Source organism: Periplaneta americana, chromosome 9, assembly GCF_040183065.1.
Source record: "Periplaneta americana isolate PAMFEO1 chromosome 9, P.americana_PAMFEO1_priV1, whole genome shotgun sequence".
In the NCBI taxonomy this organism is placed as follows: Eukaryota; Metazoa; Arthropoda; class Insecta; order Blattodea; family Blattidae; genus Periplaneta; species Periplaneta americana.
Window position 1 is genome coordinate 175,583,446 of NC_091125.1, and position 20,410 is coordinate 175,603,855.

At 39.0% G+C, this 20,410-nt stretch overlaps 1 protein-coding gene across 3 annotated transcripts in view; it reads right to left on the minus strand.

The window, feature by feature from the left end:
- Nucleotides 1-1,116: 1,116 nt before the first annotated feature.
- Nucleotides 1,117-20,410, minus strand: part of LOC138706763 (uncharacterized) — a 73,429-nt gene continuing 54,135 nt past the window's right edge. For all 3 annotated transcript variants that reach the window (XM_069836428.1, XM_069836427.1, XM_069836426.1), the window contains 8 exons: nucleotides 17,624-17,749; nucleotides 14,464-14,826; nucleotides 13,053-13,189; nucleotides 9,094-9,248; nucleotides 6,616-6,857; nucleotides 5,161-5,329; nucleotides 4,971-5,030; nucleotides 1,117-4,733 (listed from right to left, as the gene is read on the minus strand). In XM_069836428.1, the coding sequence (XP_069692529.1) occupies nucleotides 4,564-4,733; nucleotides 4,971-5,030; nucleotides 5,161-5,329; nucleotides 6,616-6,857; nucleotides 9,094-9,248; nucleotides 13,053-13,189; nucleotides 14,464-14,826; nucleotides 17,624-17,677 (1,350 nt within the window). In that variant the 5' untranslated portion in view covers nucleotides 17,678-17,749 and the 3' untranslated portion in view covers nucleotides 1,117-4,563. The remainder of the gene's footprint in view (nucleotides 4,734-4,970; nucleotides 5,031-5,160; nucleotides 5,330-6,615; nucleotides 6,858-9,093; nucleotides 9,249-13,052; nucleotides 13,190-14,463; nucleotides 14,827-17,623; nucleotides 17,750-20,410) is intronic.

Genomic DNA, 20,410 nt, shown 5'->3' on the forward strand with positions numbered 1-20,410 from the left:
AGAAACATCTAACAGAAAAGCCACTATACAAACTGAAAGAATTGTAATTTGAGAGATATAATTTATCTTTTCATCTAAATCACCGTAGTACACGACATAACTCTCCACAGATACACATCACGCCACTGAAGTGATGTGCAACTTGAAAATGGGTCTATCCGCAATATACAGAACCCGAATCATGCAAGTGAAGTGGGTACTAGTAGGCATTGGACACACACACTCTTTCTATCTGAAATAAAGAATTAGTCACAATTAATAATTGCATTATGACATTTTATCAAATTAAGATAGTAATCGTCTAAATTGTGATAGGGATTTGTTATCAATAAGTAAATCTAATACTGAAGATGGCTACAAATCAAGCCGAAACTAATCAACAAAGATAAATTAGCATCGAAGTTTCACAGGAAAGTTGTTTACGATATATAACAAATTTACCAAATCCTAAGTGATAAAATAATTATGTAGGTTTTTCTTCTGTTACTACTAATGGCTTCATTGCCAAATGAAAGGCACTAGACAACAACTTCCAGCTCAAACATAGGTTCTGTGTGTTTCTCCGAAGCACACAAAGTTTAGAATTGATGTGTTTTAAAATTGTAGGACTTGCAATAAGCAAGTGGAGTAAGGAGAGAATACTGACATCATGCTTAGATCTTATTCCAGGTGTATGTTAACCTCAACTCTTCGAATGATACCGGTACTATGAATATGTTGCTGTAATAGCATATTTGTGTTAACAGTAAATTCTCTGTCTGCTTTTCTTCTTTTTGTTTCATTGTTAACATTTCTGAAGCAATGTATGACTTGAGGCTTTCCCGGCGTTTGATGTAGAATAACTCTTCTCGGGTTCTCAGCCAGGTGAGTTGGAGATTAGCTTCCAAGCTTTCGACGGCTAGCTCTGCCAACTTCTTCGTCCCTGAAGAAGATGGCAGAGCTAGCCGTCAAAAGCTTGGAAGCTAATCTCCAACTCACCTGGCTGAGAACCCGAGAAGAGTTATTCTATTTCTGAAGCAATTAAAATAATAAATTATATATAGATATTTGTCAATATAATACTCTTATTTTAAAAATTAAATAAAATCACCATTACTTCCAAGAGGAGGTTCGGGTGGAAAAAGATCCTTGAGCGGGTTTTTTTAATAATGTTTCCATTATTATTCAGACATTTGTCTATATAAAATACTCCAGCATGTAGTAGATATAAATATATATTTTGTCAGCTACTCAAGCTGAACATAGATACATAAAATCCGACTGGTTCCTTTTGGCTTAACTTCCTGCACTCCATAGGGGAGTAATCGTCAAGATGGCGGCCATGCACTGCTCCATCTCGTTGTATGATTTTTTTAAGAATCTCACATGCACTTGAGGACTGGTGACAGGAAGCTGGCGACAATGCAGATACTTGACTAACACATTTTATTTTACATAGACATAAAGTTTACAAATATCAGTGGCACACACGGGAGGGGGAAGCGATCATGAGGTAGATAGCTGTACAGACGCAGCTCCTCCACTGGTCTGGGGAACAGTCAAGCCACAGGGTTCGCAGTCTGGCCTTCGGGTGTTGCTCTTCGCTGTTTGCATTCGCGTTTCCCTATCTCTTCATCAAAGAAAATAAATTTTAAAATAGCCTTCATCACAATCTTTCAATGCCAGAGTGTATTTGAAGAGACCCATTAATTTCTGGGCATTGACAAACTCGTCATATAGAGACAGGCAAAATACTAGCAATGTGGGAACAAAGATTCTCACGATTCGAGACGTGTAGAATGCAATTAGGATTTTACGATGCTGATTTATTGCATTTTATTTGGTGGCATATGAAATACAGTGAAACCTCTCCTTACCGACACCCCCCAAAGATACGGACGCTTCTCAAATACAGACAGATTTTTATGTCCCAACTGAAATGATATAGAAATAATGATAAATTTAACTCTCGTTTACGGACACTCTCAGACACGGACACGGACAGCTGTTTCACAGTCCTAAAGCTTGCTTTACCTCCTGACTGTGGACAGAACTTAGATTTCAAGACATAATGTGTTACAAAAATGGAAAATTTAGTTTTTAGAACTGTACAGAAGTTCCTTAACATGAAACATAACATAAGGGTCTCGTAGGCTACCACTAGCCCAGCCGACTACCCCTTGTTAGCTGGAAGCGGGTGGATAAACAAATTCATAAAATTTAACCTGTCTGATGGATCCAAGTTTTCCGCGATCCTGAAATTGTATTCGACACATGATAGGGTTAGTAGGATTATTCTCTTCACTGCAATCAGTTGTTCTGTTTCGAGAGACATGGCACCTGAATGTAAAGGTTAAGTTGAAAACTGTAAATTACAGTACTGCATAACTGTAGACCTAGAATAAAATACATGGCACAGTACTATATTTTCCTTTCTCGGTCTTATCTACTGTAGTTGAAAGTTGCAAAGAATTTACTGTAGTACAGTAGACTGTATTTAGAATTAAAACAGTAATACATTTCATTTAAAGCGTGAAGTGATACATAATGCATATTATAAATTTACTGTTAGATTGGGGAGCCTCCCTCCAAAATAAAGGACACCTCCCAGATGCGGACAGATTGTTACGTCCCTTCGATGTCCGTAAATGAAAGGTTTCACTGTATAGGCAAATGCAAACTTTTAATTTCTAAAGGCTTATTTGGAAGTAATGATGTAAACCTGCTCCAAATGTTTTAGGAACGAAGATATTTTAGCATTGAAATATTTATTTCATATTTTCATATTCAGCCAAAATAAATGTCATATTTTGACAAAAATTTGTTCATATTGTGCCGGTCTCTAGAAATCACATAATGAACTGGTAAATATTTCCCCAGCTTAAAAATTTCAATGACTTATGAGTCTTTTCAAAGAATGTAGAGCCCTACTCATTGTGACGTGAAGGTCCCACAAGTCCCACACCAGCGGCTGAACAGCAGTTCCCTTAATTGTACTTTTCGTTTCAAGACTAGTAAAATAAAGTTGATCAAGGCAAACGCATCGAAATAGTTCTCATGGTCGACCAGTGCAGTAAAAGGGAGATGATACAAATTCTGTCTCCTTCGACATTGAGAGCAATCATCTAAGGGTGTTATGAGAAATTGGTATTCACTTCAGGTGTTTGTCAGTGGCGTAGCGTCAATGTAAGCTAAAAAGCTCAGCTTCCCCACTTAATAATAATTTTATAACAAACCTGCAGTTTATGAACAAAATTATTTATTAATTGTAATACAATTTATATTTACGCATTAAATACTGTGATGTGGCAGCTCAGGATGACTTGTGATGCAGCAGTAAACATGAAGTCTGCACACACCAGCTTCCAATCCCCTCATTCTTCTGTGTAACCCACCCCGCAGATTTTCCATCTCTTTCTAACAAAACTACCCTGGTCACAAGGCTCGCAAGAAGCTAGCTGTAACATTGAAAAGAATTTAGTTTCCGAGTTATCCCTTTCGTGAGTTGTGTTTAGTTGAAGTGTTAGTGTCCATTGTGGCTGATATAATAAATAATGAGTGAAATAACTGTTGCTGGCACTAATTTACTTGAATTTTTAGGACAATTCCATTATCAAGGCTGACTTATGAACAAAAATGTGATTTAAAAAGAAACGACCAACTCCCTTGCTGTCAATGAAGGACACAACCAAGACAGATGCATACTTACGTAATTACTAATACTGTATTTATTGACCGTTAATGTTGTGATTTCTCTAAATATGACAGAGAGTGAGCTAGTGGTATACGTGTCTATTTGTCAGAGATATGTGTAAACCATGAAATCATAATTTACTAGGTACTATTTGAGGTGATGCCTTATTGGTGTAACTTATGACTGTTGACTTGACATTGATTACTATTTATTTTAAGACTATATTTTTGCAATACGTTTTCTCATATGTACATGGAAGACAATTTGAGTTAGCTTCCCCTGCTCAAAATTTTATGCTACGCCACTGGTGTTTGTGATGGAACTCGTATATCACCTCCATGTTACTGCACCATGAGGATGAGTCGACGTCATATCATCAGTCCTGAAACAAGAAGTGCAGTATAGCCTAAGGTGTGTCACTTCTGAGACACACTATAATATATTTCTAATAAGGCAAAAGGCAACAACCCGCAGGTGATGAGGATTCTGTGATGCGTTCCCCTAAGACGACCCACCGTGGTTTGACTACAGCAACATAAAGACCCACAACAACCCATGAGTGTAGAGAACACTTTCGAACAAATTCAGACAGGACAAAGACACCTCCATTAGGGTAAGAAAAGTCCCATGTGTGCTACCAGCTCTCTGAACCCTCCCACCATTAAATACAAGATAGCTTGGAGACCAGCTGGAGAAAGTCTGTCCTCCGAGCTTTTCTTCAAGCACAGCTGACAGGGGATGGTCCTCCACCAGTGTCTCGGTCGACACCTTCTCACGCAAAGACCCGACACCAATCACTGACTAATGGCCGATCATAATGCTCTGCCCCGACACGTGGTGGAAGTGAGTCTTTCAATGGTATCACAGTTGCACCGCAATCAGTAACATGTTCAGTTGATGCGACCCTTATGCGTCATGAAACTGGCGTGGTCGAAGAGGGACGGTGGGCCAGATGTAGAGAGGCCATCCTTCTCCAGAGCTGACAGTTTGAGGCGACGCAGACGGCAACAAAGAAGAACCACGCTGAGGCTCAATGCACAGAGCAGCATACAGCCCAGACCTGCGACATAGCATCACAAAACAACTTATATCTACTTACACACAACAGCTAGCAGTCCACACCTGTGACTTAATATCACAGACAAAGAAACTCACTGCATGCATCACAAAACATCTTATATCAACTTACACACACACAACAGCAAGCATTGCAGACCTGTGGCACAACATCACAAAAAAATATCGACAGAGACTCACTGCATGCAGCCCGAGAATGTTACATGAAGGCAGAACTCACCTAGCAGGGCAGAGAATGCTCCAGTCTTGAGGCAGACACTATTTAGGTCGGGCAACGAACCTGTAATAGTAATACTCACTACATATAGTGATTCAGTTTCGATTGCCAACAGGGAAGAACTAGGGTAAAGTTTCTAATTTAATTTCTATTTGAGGCTTGAAAGTTAATTTGCGGCGAAGTGTGTACTCACTGTTGCTGGGTGAGGCTCCCGCATCTGTGCTCTCGCCATCCTGCAGGACGCGCAGGGACTGGAACAGGCTGACGTTCTCTGACAGGGCCTGTGCAGAGGGCGCCAGCGTCGTTGGTGGCACAGAACGCTTGGACACAGCCTTGGCATTGCGCCAGTGACACGGCTGGCTCTGCAACAGACACAGAACGAAGTGTGTGACAATCTCCAGACAGCAAGCTGTTACAAGTACTTGTCCCTTTTAATGCCTGGTAGGTGCTGCTTAAGTCTTCATCGTGTAAATGTGAAATTGGTTCACACATGACACTTCCTGACATTGGCGTAGCCATTATTTTTAGTTTCGTGGTGGGGAGGGGAGAAATTCGAGTGGTCATAATTCAATCAAGTCAGCAACTTCACTTTGTGAATGTCTAAGAAAGCACATTTCCATCACAGTGGTAGTCACTTAAAGAACGTCTTTTTCAAAAAATAAATGACACATTATATAATGTACTTTATGTCTCACATATGTCATTCCGAAGAAAAATAATTCATATTGATTATTGAACGATTTTTAACATAGGAATCTCATATTAACTATATATACACTCGTATATAAAATTATCTAGGGTTGTTTTTATACTGAGAAAATTAATTAACTGTGTGCCTATAAAGTATGTACCAGTAAGAATTGCAAATTTTCCTTTCTTTCATAGTGTAATTATTTATGGTAATAACCAATCCTAAAAAATTTCATTTTAGCATTACTGTACATTTATCAAATGTCGTAAAAGGTAAACGTAAAGGTATCCCCTATATGGTACATGAATACAAAGAAAACGAAGACCATGGTTATCGATAGAAAAATAAAGAATTCTAAATGAGGCAGTAGAAGCAAGTGGACAGCTTCCAATACTTGGGGTGTACTATAAGCAGTAACATGAGCTGCTGCCAGGAAGTCAAAAGGAGGATAGCAATGGCAAAGGAAGCTTTTAATAGAAAAAGGAGCATCTTCTGCGGACTTCAGGAAAAAGAACTAAGGAAGAGACTAGTGAAGTGCTTTGTATGGAATGTGGCATTGCATGGGACAGAAACATGGACATTACGACAAAGTGAAGAGAAGCGAATAGAAGCATTTGAAATGTGGATATGGAGAAGAATGGAGCATGTGAAATGGACAGACAGAATAAGAAAAGAAGATGTGTTGGAAAGAGTGGGTGAAGAAAGAACGATGCTGAAACTGATCAGGAAGAGAAAAGGAAATTGGTTGGGTCACTGGCTGAGAAGAAACTACGTACTGAAGGATGCACTGGAAGTAATGGTGAACGGGAGAAAAGTTCGGGGCAGAAGATATAAAATAATAGACGACACTAAGATATATGTAAAGATCTAACACGTTGAAAGACGAAAACTGTCGGTTTATGCACAATACTGTAAGAACAAGTGAAATACTGCGTGGACTGTGAAGGGGTAACTCACCGGACAGCGTCCGTGGCACATACGCACGTCGCACTCGATGTAGAGGGCGGGCGAGCCAGTGAAGCGGAACGTCTTCATGTAAGCAAACACCTGAGTCTCGAAGACCCCGGTTTCGCTCCAGGACCCCCGGAAGCGACTGATGAGCTTGTCGTCCACGGGGCAGCCGTACTGGTCGATCAGCTGGATCTTCTTTGTCGCGCCATTGTGTGCGAAGCAGTCATTCACCACGATGTCGAATCCATCTGCGAAAACAACACTCATCAGCAGCGACGGTCAACAAGGGCTTTGCATTACACCATCAGGAGCACAATTCATTATATTACTGAATGGCGTTAGTTTCTTCTTTTCGTTCAAAACGTGTGATTTATTTAAATATTTATATATTTAAAATGTTAAAGAATAAGAATGTTTAAAAAATTTAAGCTACAATAATTACACAATATCATTTGTTTGAATTTAAAATGTTAAAGAATAAGAATGTTTAAAAAATTTAAGTTACAATAATTACACAATATCATTTGTTTGAATTTAAAATGTTAAAGAATATGAATGTTTAAAAAATTTAAGTTACAATAATTACACAATATCATTTGTTTGAATTTAAAATGTTAAAGAATAAGAATGTTTAAAAAATTTAAGTTACAATAATTACACAATATCATTTGTTTGAATTTAAATTGTTAAAGAATAAGAATGTTTAAAAAATGTAAGCTACAATAATTACACAATATCATTTGTTTGAATTTAAATTGTTAAAGAATAAGAATGCTTAAAAAATTTAAGCTACAATAATTACACAATATCATGTGTTTGAATATTTAAAACTGTTTAAAAATATTTTGAATTTGAGCTACAATAATTACACAATATCATTTGTTTGAATTTAAAATGTTAAAGAACATGAATTTTTTTTAAATTTAAGCTACAATAATTACACAATATCATTTGTTTGAATTTAAATTGTTAAAGAATAAGAATGTTTAAAAAATGTAAGCTACAATAATTACACAATATCATGTGTTTGAATATTTAAAATTGTTTAAACATATTTTGAATTTGAGCTACAATAATTACACAATATCATTTTTTGAATTTAAAATGTTAAAGAATATGAATGTTTAAAAAATTTTAGCTACAATAATTACACAATATCATTTGTTTGAATTTAAAATATTAAAGAATAAGAATGTTTAAAAAATTTAAACTACAATAATTACACAATATTATTTGTTTGAATATTTTAAATTGTTTAAAAATATTTTAAATTTAAGCTACAATAATTACACAATATTACTTCTTTGAATTTAAAAAATGTTAAAAAATGAGAATGTTTTAAATTTACAAGTAGTAACTGCTTATATAAAATTGAAACGAATTGTGATATGTTTCAATTATCGTAATAGTTAAAAACCATAAGATCATTTTACAAAAAAAAAAAAAAAGAAAAGAAAGAAGAAGAAGAAGAAGAAGAAGAAGAAGAAGAAGAATGAGTGAGCAAAAGTACAACTTGGTTGATTGACTCTTTTCTTTTTTGTAAAATGATATTGTGTGTTTTTAACTAGTACGATAATTCAAACATACCACAACATGTCAATTCAATTTTATATCAGCAGTTACTACTTGTAAATTTATAACATTCTCATTTTTTAACATTTTTTAAAATTCAAACAAATGATAATATGTAATTATTGTAGTTGGTAATTTTAAATATTTCCATTACAGTCTTCACATCACCAATTGGCTCTCTTCTGACAAAGGAAAAATTTTACAGTCTGTACAAAAGAAACCAAATGACCTGGAAATGTACAAAAACTTGCCCAGACATGTTCAAACATTTTTAACAAGAGCCAAAACAGGTCACATTTTCACACAATTGTACCTACACCGATTTCACATTTCTGATAATCCTACTTGTCTGTGGTGTAATAATCATGATGAAGATCTGGAACACATTCTTCTATACTGTCCATCCATAAACCACAAAAGAAGTAAATTAAACTCATCAGTACCAGTTGCAGAAGACACAGCCCTGCAGTATATATTGACTACACCCCACCTCTGGCTACTAGCAACAGGCATCTATAATGAACACCGATCAAAATACCCCTCATTTCTCGTGAAAAACAACAACTGAATAGACTACAGTGGACTTTATGTTGTCAGCAAACAGCTGGATACATTAAGAAGATTGATTGATTGATTGATTGATTGATCATCACTGATGATGGGGAAGCAATCCACGAAACTTGTCTGATATTAATAATTGAAGAAGCTCAACAAGCACACCTGTTCACAAAATTGTTTTTTTTTTTATTTTATTGCATTTTATGAACTTTAATGAACACTGTTGAAAATTGACCAAATATTGTATTTTATTTTCGAACCAAAGAATGGTGAAGTGAAAAAGCAAAAATTGGACCTAAGCAAGCTGCACAGACGTTTCATGTCAGAGCCTTCCTGGCTGCTGCTGTTACTGACCGTATTTGCTGCGCATGTAGATGATGAGAGTGAGCGGATCTCCCACCCGCACGGGGCCGCCCACGCGCGTGCCAGACGTGCCATAGCCGTGCCGGATCTCCATGTAGCACTCGGGAGGGGACAGCGTGAACACCACCGGGTTGCCCGTCGCCACCCTGCACACAATCCATACAGAAGGCTGATTAGGCCGTCTCTTCAGTGTTCTTTCTGCATATTACATTGTTATAATTCTAATTTGAAATTGTAAAGCGCTGTATATTCCTTAGATCCAACATAGATCTTTATCAGACTAGATCAGATATACATTCCTTCAACACTAGCAATAAAGATAAATTAGATTACACAAGGTGCAGATTGAGCGTGAGCTCAAATACCTGCCTGTTTAATAGCATAAATATATTTAATAAGCTACCATTGGAGGCGAGAAAGTTACCAATAAGTAGGTGTAAGTCCTGCATACATGGATGGTTGCTGAACAGACCTTTCTATTCAGTGAGTGAATTCATGGAGTGTGATGTAAATATTGTATTTTAGAAATGTGACCCTTTCTTTATATTTTAATTTCTCTCTTTGTATTTTAATTATACCTTTGTCCCTATATAAATATGTTAACCTACAGCATACTCTGTTTATTTCTCAGTGTATGTTTATTTGCTTATAATTATTTGTTTATTTGTCTATATTTATTTGTACTAAGTTTATTTGTTTGTGTATGTGTGTGTGTGTATATTATCAAACCTGACTATGTCATATCCAGGCCTTGTACACTGGTTTCTGACAAATAAATAAATATTATTATTATTATTATTATTATTATTATTATTATTATTATTATTATTATTATTACTGTTGGACTAACAAGACAACCTTCGCGTCATCAGTTTCATATTACTATTTCGATCTTGACCCGTACGGAAATCCGTTTAGAATTCTGATCGGAATCCGGTCATGTGGACAGAGGCGATACGGCCAAGTGGGCGATGCTCCATTTAAAATAATGCAATGAATAAAAATCCGAACGCGCCAAACGAATCCGTTCCGGTACGTAAGCGTCTACCTATATGCGCTACGTATGGGATAGTAGTAGAAGAAGAAGAAGAAGAAGAAGAAGAGGAAGATGAAGAAATTGGAAGATAGGAAGTCTCTTTAATAACCAATTTCATGTAATGTAATGAACAGAGCTCGGATTCCCATGCACTACAAAATCTTAAAACTTGCGCGCATTCATGCATTGTCATCTGACAGAACATACAGGATGAAGCAAAAAAACAATTGAGGATTGTTTTTGCAAAACTTGCTAACTGTAAAAACTAAATTTTATAGGAAACACAAAAAACTGAAATAACTGCAAATTTTGCTATAGCTCTCACATAGCAGAAAGCAAGTTTTGAAAAAAAAAAAACGATGACAGTTTGACACACTACTGTGAAGGAAATAATAAGATTTTCCTAAGAAGCCTTTAGCATCATGTAGAGGCCTGTCTTATGTTAACTAATCCACCAAAATCTCAATTCTGAAAATTTTGCAGTTAGCAAGTTTTGCAAAAATGGTCCTCAATTAAAATGTGCACTATCAGAATTGAGTTCTGCATTGCGCTGCATTTTTATTTCATTTTGAAACAACGTAGTACTAATTTCTCACATTTTCTTCACTTAAGCTCATGTAAGAACGTTCTTGAACACAGAAAATGATCTTTCTACGTCACAAGAAGTGACAGGTTCATACTTAAGCAAAGAAATTAGGGAAAAAGTGAGATCGAAATGCAAGTCTTTTGCATTTCCGCATGACCATGAGCCCGTCGAGAATTGAACCCGCGACCTTCCGACTTGGCAATGTTACAACGGAACCGCGCCCCAAAATACACAAGCACTTACGTCTGTATCACATCACCGCCCGTCTTTAGAAATTCCTTTCCCTCAATCCGTTTTGACACAGGATCTCTTCTTGCAGTTCTGACAGGAGCTACAGCAACACTTTACAATTCGACACAAAAGTATACTAAATTGCAGTTTGGGGGTTGGCAATCCAGTATAACAAAGGGAGGATTTAGTGGAAAGTCCAAAGATTAGTTATCAGGTACGATGCCACTAAACCATATTGCCGGTATACCTGGTAAGGTTTATCTTGTCTCAGTAGCAATAAAACCAAGTCCCTTCAAATGAGGGTGGAGATTATAGGAGGGTTGTAAATTTTCAGGATTCCTTTCAAAACCTTGTTATTGTACAGGCTACTGGCTCTCAATTTCTTGAAAGACAAGCTCAGTGACGGAACTACACAGTACGAAGAGAGATATTTTGTAATTTTATTTTGCGCTACAGAATGTATCAACTAGTCCCTTCCGCCACTGGATGGATGGACGGCATCGCTCCACTCCCCCCATCGCCATAACAATACAGACGAAGTAAGACATATCTCCTTTCTCTCTCTTTTCAGAGTGAGACAAGATACATCACACAGCCTTTAGCTTTCTTTTATTTTTTTTTCTCAACAGACAAATAACGTGGAAATATCAGATTCTATGAAACAACTTTCGTAAAAGACTCTATTATGCAAGTTAACGTAATACCATATATGCATTAAAGCAGAGAAAAGGTCATAATATGCAATATGAAAGTCTAAATATATGCTATTAAATCTAAAATCTTCAAAATATGTATTATGCACGAATTTAGTCCCAAAAAAAAAAAAAGGCCACAACATACACGGAAAAAGTAGGCCTACGACTATTTGGAATTGATGTCATAAAACGAATATTTGCATAGTTTGAGAAGTGTAGCAAGCTTATATACAAACATGCATTTGTATGGAAATCCAGGCTGTACTAATGAATAAAGAATTCTACGGAGCTCCCTTAACTGCAAGGCATGCACTTCAGATTTGGAGTTTTGATCATGCGAAATACTGTAGTTCAAGACTATTTCTCATACAATAAAATTAAAGCCATGGAGATGACACATGCTTTCAGATTAGATGTCATTGTAAAGGAAAATAGAATGGCGGCAGGCTTTTGAAGCTTCTCGAGAAAAAAAGATTCATTCTTTCTTAGTAATCCAATCATTGGTCTTCTAATACATCTAGCGTATCTGATAACACTTAGGCCCGGTTTTTTCAACCTTTGTTAAAATGCACCTAACATAGCGTTAATTAACTGTAAGTTAAAAGTATGAATTGCTGCTAAAAATACTGCGTTTCTTCAACTTTACATTTCACATTTTAAAATTCTGTTTGTTAACTCTCTGTTAGGACCAGAGATTCTAAAGTTTAACCATAACCTATAACCAAGTATAGGCTCACTTCTGTTTTCTGAACTCTGACAATTGCGATTCTCGCTTGTTTCCGTTGTTTGAATCAGAGAGGATAGAAGTCTTTCTATTTTCTCAGGTTTGATTTCTGCTTCTTTCCTCGTCTGTGTCACAATAGCGTGGAGCGGCGTATTGGTATTGCTGTTATGAAATGGAAAACACTGGAACAAAAAGAAATCGTGGGACTAATTTCTCTTCGTTCGAAAGAAATCAATTAATGAGAATAAACAAAACAAACTGATCTAAGTTGAAAGCAAAAAGTGAGACTTGGCAGAAAATAGCCCATACCTTTGTATGGACTTCTGTTCTGTCAAATCACAGAAATCATCCCCTCTGTTTATGTATTCATGGATATCATTTTCTAAATAATCCAGATATATAAGTTCAGCATCTAACGCACCAGCCATATTGGATACTTCTATGCTAACAGAGAATTAAATGATTTAACTGCATGAAATTGGGTAGTTAAATTAACATAGGTTTTAACAGCCTGTTAGTACTAACAGCAGTTGAAGAAATGCTTCAACTGTTAAGTTTACAGTTAAAATAGAATAACACACTGTTATAATTTAACAAAGGTTGAAGACACCGGGCCATAGTGAGTTATTACAACTTGAGACATAAATCGAAATCCCACTCGCTGGTGGTGTCACTCACTCGACGTCCAGGAAGGGGAAGGTGACGGTCTTCCAGAAGTCGTAGCCGTACTCGCAGGTGACTTTGAAGTGCTCGTCCCACTCCTCCTCGATGAGCGGGTTGTACTGGACCGTCACCGTGTTCCACATGAAGTTCTTCTGCAAAGCAGAGTGAGTGCTTGCTGTAGTCATGCACAATTTATGCAGCAATAAAACCTATAAGTTACTTGATAGAATCACACAGTAAAAGTTGTTTTTTTCTAATGCCAGATATTATCATGGTCAGCCACTGAAGCACAGATTTTGAGGTGTTCCGAATCCATTTCTTGGTTTGAGTTGCACAATGGGCAGTTATGGGACTGATATATCCCAATTCTATGCAGGTGTTTGGCCAAACAATCATGGCCTGTTGCCAATCTAAATGCAGCTACAGACGATTTTCGTGGCAAATCGGGAATTAACTGTGGATTATGATGCAGAGAGTTCCATAAATACTGTATAAACAGTTATTACAGAATTATGTAGAAGTAGATCATAATGTGAAAAATCTTGCAAAGTCAACACTCATCATTAGGCCACGAATTTTTAGGTCCTAAAAATGTGTTTTCGCTGCTAAAATAAACTCTTTCAACACATCATTTAGGCTCTATTAAACATAAAATAGGCTCTAAAGTATATAATGGGAAAAAGCTATAGATAGCGTGAAAAGTACTCACGAATCAAAACGCAAGCTTCTGGAAACAAGTGATAAACATAGAGGGGTATGGTCCGTGGCATATGGCTTCTATTATATCGAATCAACATCAAATTTGTAAAGCCCTTAAGAATTACATGGTTAGCACATTGCAAAATGAACATTTGAAACTCAAATCTAGACCAACACAAAGTTACACAAGATAGGTGTAAGTACCGTGGTGCGTGCTGCGTCCCAGCGGTTCAGCTGGATGTACAACTAACAAACGTACCGTGGGCAACTTGCGGCTGTCCTCGTGGTGCGTGCTGCGTCCCAGCGGTTCAGCTGGATGTACAACTAACAAACGTACCGTGGGCAACTTGCGGCTGTCCTCGTGGTGCGTGCTGCGTCCCAGCGGTTCAGCTGGATGTACAACTAACAAACGTACCGTGGGCAACTTGCGGCTGTCCTCGTGGTGCGTGCTGCGTCCCAGCGGTTCAGCTGGATGTACAACTAACAAACGTACCGTGGGCAACTTGCGGCTGTCCTCGTGGTGCGTGCTGCGTCCCAGCGGTTCAGCTGGATGTACAACTAACAAACGTACCGTGGGCAACTTGCGGCTGTCCTCGTGGTGCGTGCTGCGTCCCAGCGGTTCAGCTGGATGTACAACTAACAAACGTACCGTGGGCAACTTGTGGCTGTCCTCGTGGTGCGTGCTGCGTCCCAGCGGTTCAGCTGGATGTACAACTAACAAACGTACCGTGGGCAACTTGCGGCTGTCCTCGTGGTGCGTGTTGCGCCCCAGCGTGCCGCAGCGGTTCAGCTGGATGAGGAACTCGTAGTAGTCGCGCCCCGTGCCGTTCACGTACACGCAGTCCGGGTCGTAGGCGTAGCCCGACGAGTACAGCAGGCCGGCGAAGGAGCCGTTGAAGCCGATGCGGATCGTCATGTAGTCGTCCTGGCACTCGGCCTCGATGTGCTGCACGCGCGTCGTGTTGCCGCGGCGCCGCCCGTAGTCTCGGTCCCAGGTCTCCACAGGGCGGTAGTCCAGCTCGCCGCCGCCGGGGCGCGAACGCAGCTGCTCCAACGGCACGTAGCCCGCGCCATCCGCCACGAACACCACCTGCCACAGCACCAACCATCACATGACGTTAATAAATCTGTAAGTTCGATCTAGTACTAGGTGCCATCTCAGAATGTCGACCGACACATTCTCAGGCCAGCATGGTCGCGCCTATAATTTCTAAACTACACGACATATTCCAATGAAGTAAACGGCAATACACGTGACCTTGAGTTGGAACGGGTGACGTCACCTAGCGTTATTTAGGAGGGGAAAGTTGCACGAACTGGCGGATCGCGCGGCAGCCGAGGCAGTGTAATTCGAAAATACAAAGCGAAAGAACGTTCGCAGTGGTGTCTAACAGAAAAACGTAACGAACCAGGCTACAATCTCAATTGGGCAACTTTTCCTTCTGAAAAGGAATTATTTTAAAATGTTATATTTGTTCGGATCAAATTTCTGCATATTTAACGGGCAGAACTAAAATTGTTTCAATCATTTGTTATCATACTACACTGCTCTCTTAAACTGAATGAGTATATTGGGAATTAAATCAATGGCTTTCTCAAAACAAGCTATGAAATGTTCCATATAAAACAATTTTTATCTCGGAAAGGAAGCAAAAATGAGCAAAATTGTATTATTTTTTTTTAATCTCAGAGAATAGCTTCCTGGAATTAATGACATTACTTACCATTCACTCTGTGTAGGGGAGAGTCGGGTAGTATCGGACATCGGGTAATATCGGACAGTGCGTTTTTCTCATCTACCACCATATGGTAGTACCTGAATGACATGGTTACGTTTCTCTATGCGACATCACAGAAACGTAACCATATCAATCAGGTACTATCATGTGTGGTAGATGAAAGAAACTCACTGTCTGATATTACCCGATGTCCGATACTACCCGACTCTCCCCTATGTGATATTTAGTGCTTAAGTATCTAAGCATCTAAAGTCAAGTAACTCACTGCACAGTTTTCAAGAGAAATAAAACAGTAACGATTTCGAAGCTCTTAAATTGAAGTTAAAATTGTCAATTGAAAGAAATTATAATGATTAACTATGTATATATTTTCAGAGTCTCAAATGAAGAATTCCTCTTCCTTTGTATTGGATAATGTTTATATCTAGAAAACTTCTTTCATCCTCGAAAGAATTAATTGATGGAAAATAAAAATGTCGAATATCAGAAATGTCTACATTGTCACAATCCTGTCGTAATTCATCGAATTATTCCTTACGCTACAAATTACAGAATATCCAGGACTTTTGTTTAGAACACTAGACAACTTGTCCTTAATATTTTCAGTAGCAGACATTGCCTGCGCTTCCTTTATTTTTTTTTTTTTGCCAGGCTACCAAAGGTACTCTCATGCTTCACTATATTAATCAGAAACTGAGTGTACTAACCTTGCAGCGTGCTGTTGAGCTATACTCCGCTGTCGTGTGCCAAGGCGTCCTTCGTGTCACTCACCGAGTTCTGCTCGCTGCTGTCGTGTGCCAAGGCGTCCTTCGTGTCACTCACCGAGTTCTGCTCGCTGCTGTCGTGTGCCAAGGCGTCCTTCGTGTCACTCACCGAGTTCTGCTCGCTGCTGTCGTGTGTCAAGGCGTCCTTCGTGTCACTCACCGAGTTCTACTCGCTGCTGTCGTGTGCCAAGGCGTCCTTCGTGTCATTCACCGAGTTCTGCTCGCTGCTGTCGTGTGCCAAGGCGTCCTTCGTGTCACTCACCGAGTTCTGCTCGCTGCTGTCGTGTGCCAAGGCGTCCTTCGTGTCACTCACCGAGTTCTGCTCGCTGCTGTCGTGTGTCAAGGCGTCCTTCGTGTCACTCACCGAGTTCTACTCGCTGCTGTCGTGTGCCAAGGCGTCCTTCGTGTCATTCACCGAGTTCTGCTCGCTGCTGTCGTGTGCCAAGGCGTCCTTCGTGTCACTCACCGAGTTCTGCTCGCTGCTGTCGTGTGCCAAGGCGTCCTTCGTGTCACTCACCGAGTTCTGCTCGCTGCTGTCGTGTGCCAAGGCGTCCTTCGTGTCACTCACCGAGTTCTGCTCGCTGCTGTCGTGTGTCAAGGCGTCCTTCGTGTCACTCACCGAGTTCTACTCGCTGCTGTCGTGTGCCAAGGCGTCCTTCGTGTCATTCACCGAGTTCTGCTCGCTGCTGTCGTGTGCCAAGGCGTCCTTCGTGTCACTCACCGAGTTCTGCTCGCTGCTGTCGTGTGCCAAGGCATCCTTCGTGTCACTCACCGAGTTCTGCTCGCTGCTGTCGTGTGCCAAGGCGTCCTTCGTGTCACTCACCGAGTTCTGCTCGCTGCTGTCGTGTGCCAAGGCGTCCTTCGTGTCACTCGCCGGGTTCTGCTCGCTGCTGTCGTGTGCCAAGGCGTCCTTCGTGTCACTCACCGAGTTCTACTCGCTGCTGTCGTGTGCCAAGGCGTCCTTCGTGTCACTCACCGAGTTCTGCTCGCTGCTGTCGTGTGCCAAGGCGTCCTTCGTGTCACTCACCGAGTTCTACTCGCTGCTGTCGTGTGCCAAGGCGTTCTTCGTGTCACTCACCGAGTTCTGCTCGCTGCTGTCGTGTGCCAAGGCGTCCTTCGTGTCACTCACCGAGTTCTACTCGCTGCTGTCGTGTGCCAAGGCGTCCTTCGTGTCACTCACCGAGTTCTGCTCGCTGCTGTCGTGTGCCAAGGCGTCCTTCGTGTCACTCACCGAGTTCTACTCGCTGCTGTCGTGTGCCAAGGCGTCCTTCGTGTCACTCACCGAGTTCTGCTCGCTGCTGTCGTGTGCCAAGGCGTCCTTCGTGTCACTCACCGAGTTCTACTCGCTGCTGTCGTGTGCCAAGGCGTCCTTCGTGTCACTCACCGAGTTCTGCTCGCTGCTGTCGTGTGCCAAGGCGTCCGTCTCGTTGTCCGGCATGCCGCCCCCCGAGTTGTCGGGGTACCCGTACAGCTCGGTCACCGCTGAGGTCACATCCTGTCCGTCTGCGATCTGCAAACAGATTTCTATACTAACTTCGTATCTGAGGCGCCATCTTTAAAGTGGGCAAGAATCTGTGTTGGCTCAAGATATTTCTGTTATGTGTGATATACATACCGATCAAAATGCTGATGTCATGTGCAGAAACTGCTCTCACATGGGCAGTCCTTTACAGACAAAGTTGAAATGTGTGGCAGTCTCATCGTAATGAATGTTGTAAAATCTTTTCAGTGAATCAGTTTACTCACAGATATGAATTAATTGTGAAAATGTAGGGATTTTTTTTATGAGCCGTTTAACATCGTGAGTTGCAAGTACCCTAGTTGGAAATGAAGCTGTTTTCGTTTGCCAGCCTTGTATTTTAAAGGAAGTTATTAATCATAAAGTGCAAGCAGTAAATTTCACAAAATCATACTGCTCAAAAATACCTGAAGCTAATCTGCATTCTTATTGATGCAACTGACTTTTAGTTATAAAGGAAATGTAACCACATTAAACATTCAAATAAATATAATTCAACTGGAGTTTACAAATTAAAATGCAATAGTTGCCCACATTTTTACATAGGACAGACAGGAAGATCCTTTCACACAAGATATAATGAACATATTAAAGCTATAACCAAACCCTACATCACATCAAATTATGCAGATCACATTATCAACAATAATCATGACTACAATAATATAGGAACAGATATGGAAATTTTACACATCACACCAAAAAGTTCACAGTTAAACATCCTAGAACAGTACGAAATATATAAGAATACAATAGCATACCCACAATATATACTTAATACGCAACTGCAGTTCGATACGCACACATTATTCGAAGTCATAATACATCATAACATACAAACAGCCAACCCCCACCATAGGAGCAACACACCCCCACCCCTACCATCGACAACTGCACATCGCAGAGTCAAGATCACCAGTGGTTCAAGAGACACTGAGGACGACGACACATAGCGTCGAAACGGGCCGTCTGTCGAAGGTATATACCTTTTTTTAACAATTTTAACACTTTTAACGTACGACAAAGTAAATTTTATGTTTTTAACAAAGTGTTAACGAGAACTTTAATCAATGAATTTTATTTATTTATTTATTTATTTATTTATTTCAAATATACAGAATAAAGAAATATAATTACAAAACAAACAAAGAGAAATACAAAAATAATACAAGCAATATAAAAAGAAGATACAGTAGTATTAACAAAATTTGAGACCGAATGAGCAGCGCTCGTGCTCGGTCGCAGTTCAGATACAATATTAAAATAAAAAATAATAATATAAATAAATAAGTAAAATAAAATAGGAACTAAAATATAATTACAGCGGCAATGGAATTATATAATATAATATTAACACTATAATATATAATATATAATATAATATATAATATAATGTGACAAGATATTGCGTTTAATCTTTTATTTCTCTCATGTATTACAGCTAGCTAATTATGACTCATATTGTTTGTTATTGAGTTACCCTACGTACTGAAATCGATGAAAAAATATAAAATTACTTAAAAAATGTATATTATTATTATTATTATTATTATTATTATTATTATTATTATTATTATTATTATTATTATTATCGCCATCATCAAAACTTCCAGGTTCAGATGCTTGATTCAAATAGACTAACTGCATGTGGCAACGCCACTTGTTCACAATAAGTTTATTTTTATACTTGTTCATGCTTACATTGAACTTCAATGACTACACAGCCTTACATCATGTCAAGAAATGCAATTAATTTTATTCAGCCCCACATGTTTTATAACTTGGGGGCTGATATTGATAAAATGCCATTATTTTTCTTTTTACTTGAAAATGATGCCTTTTAATATAAGAAAACAAAATATGTAATTTCTACGTTGCACTGTTTGTATTGTTTTCAATTTTTGCCCCACAGGTCTTTTTTTGGAGTCATTAAAAATACTTTTCTCCAATATTGTGACTGATTTTTACAGAGTTTCTTTTTAAATTTTGGTTTATTTTCCAGCAACCAAGGAAACCAATCTTCAGTCTGTGTTCATAGTGATCCGGTAAGTTGACAATATGGCGAGGGTGGATTTCACCTGAAAAAATAGATTTCACTGCACCCTATTACTGTTCTTCAGCTTTCGACCATCAAAAGCGTAAGAACTTAGCGCGTTGAAATTTAGGTGGGCGGAACCAAACTAAGAATGATTTTTAATACGTTAATTTTTATCTCACCAACTGAAAATGGCCTATCTTAAAAATATAAGTACAGATAATAGAAACATTAATACATTACAAATGATACGAGATAATTATATGCTCCACATGCATTTATGCGATACAGTTTATATTCAAAAGGAAATACAGTAACTATTGGAACCATCAATGAAGTTCTATTTTATCCCACTGCAAACAATGGCACTCTACAGTTTAAATCAGGATTTGTGTAGCCTACATATCTTCAATCTTCATGCAGATTAATGTTATGTTTTATTTAACGACGCTCGCAACTGCAGAGGTTATATCAGCGTCGCCGGATGTGCCGGAATTTTGTCCCGCAGGAGTTCTTTTACATGCCAGTAAATGTACTGACATGAGTCTGTCGCATTTAAGCACACTTAAATGCCATCGACCTGGCCCGGGATCGAACCCGCAACCTTGGGAATAGAA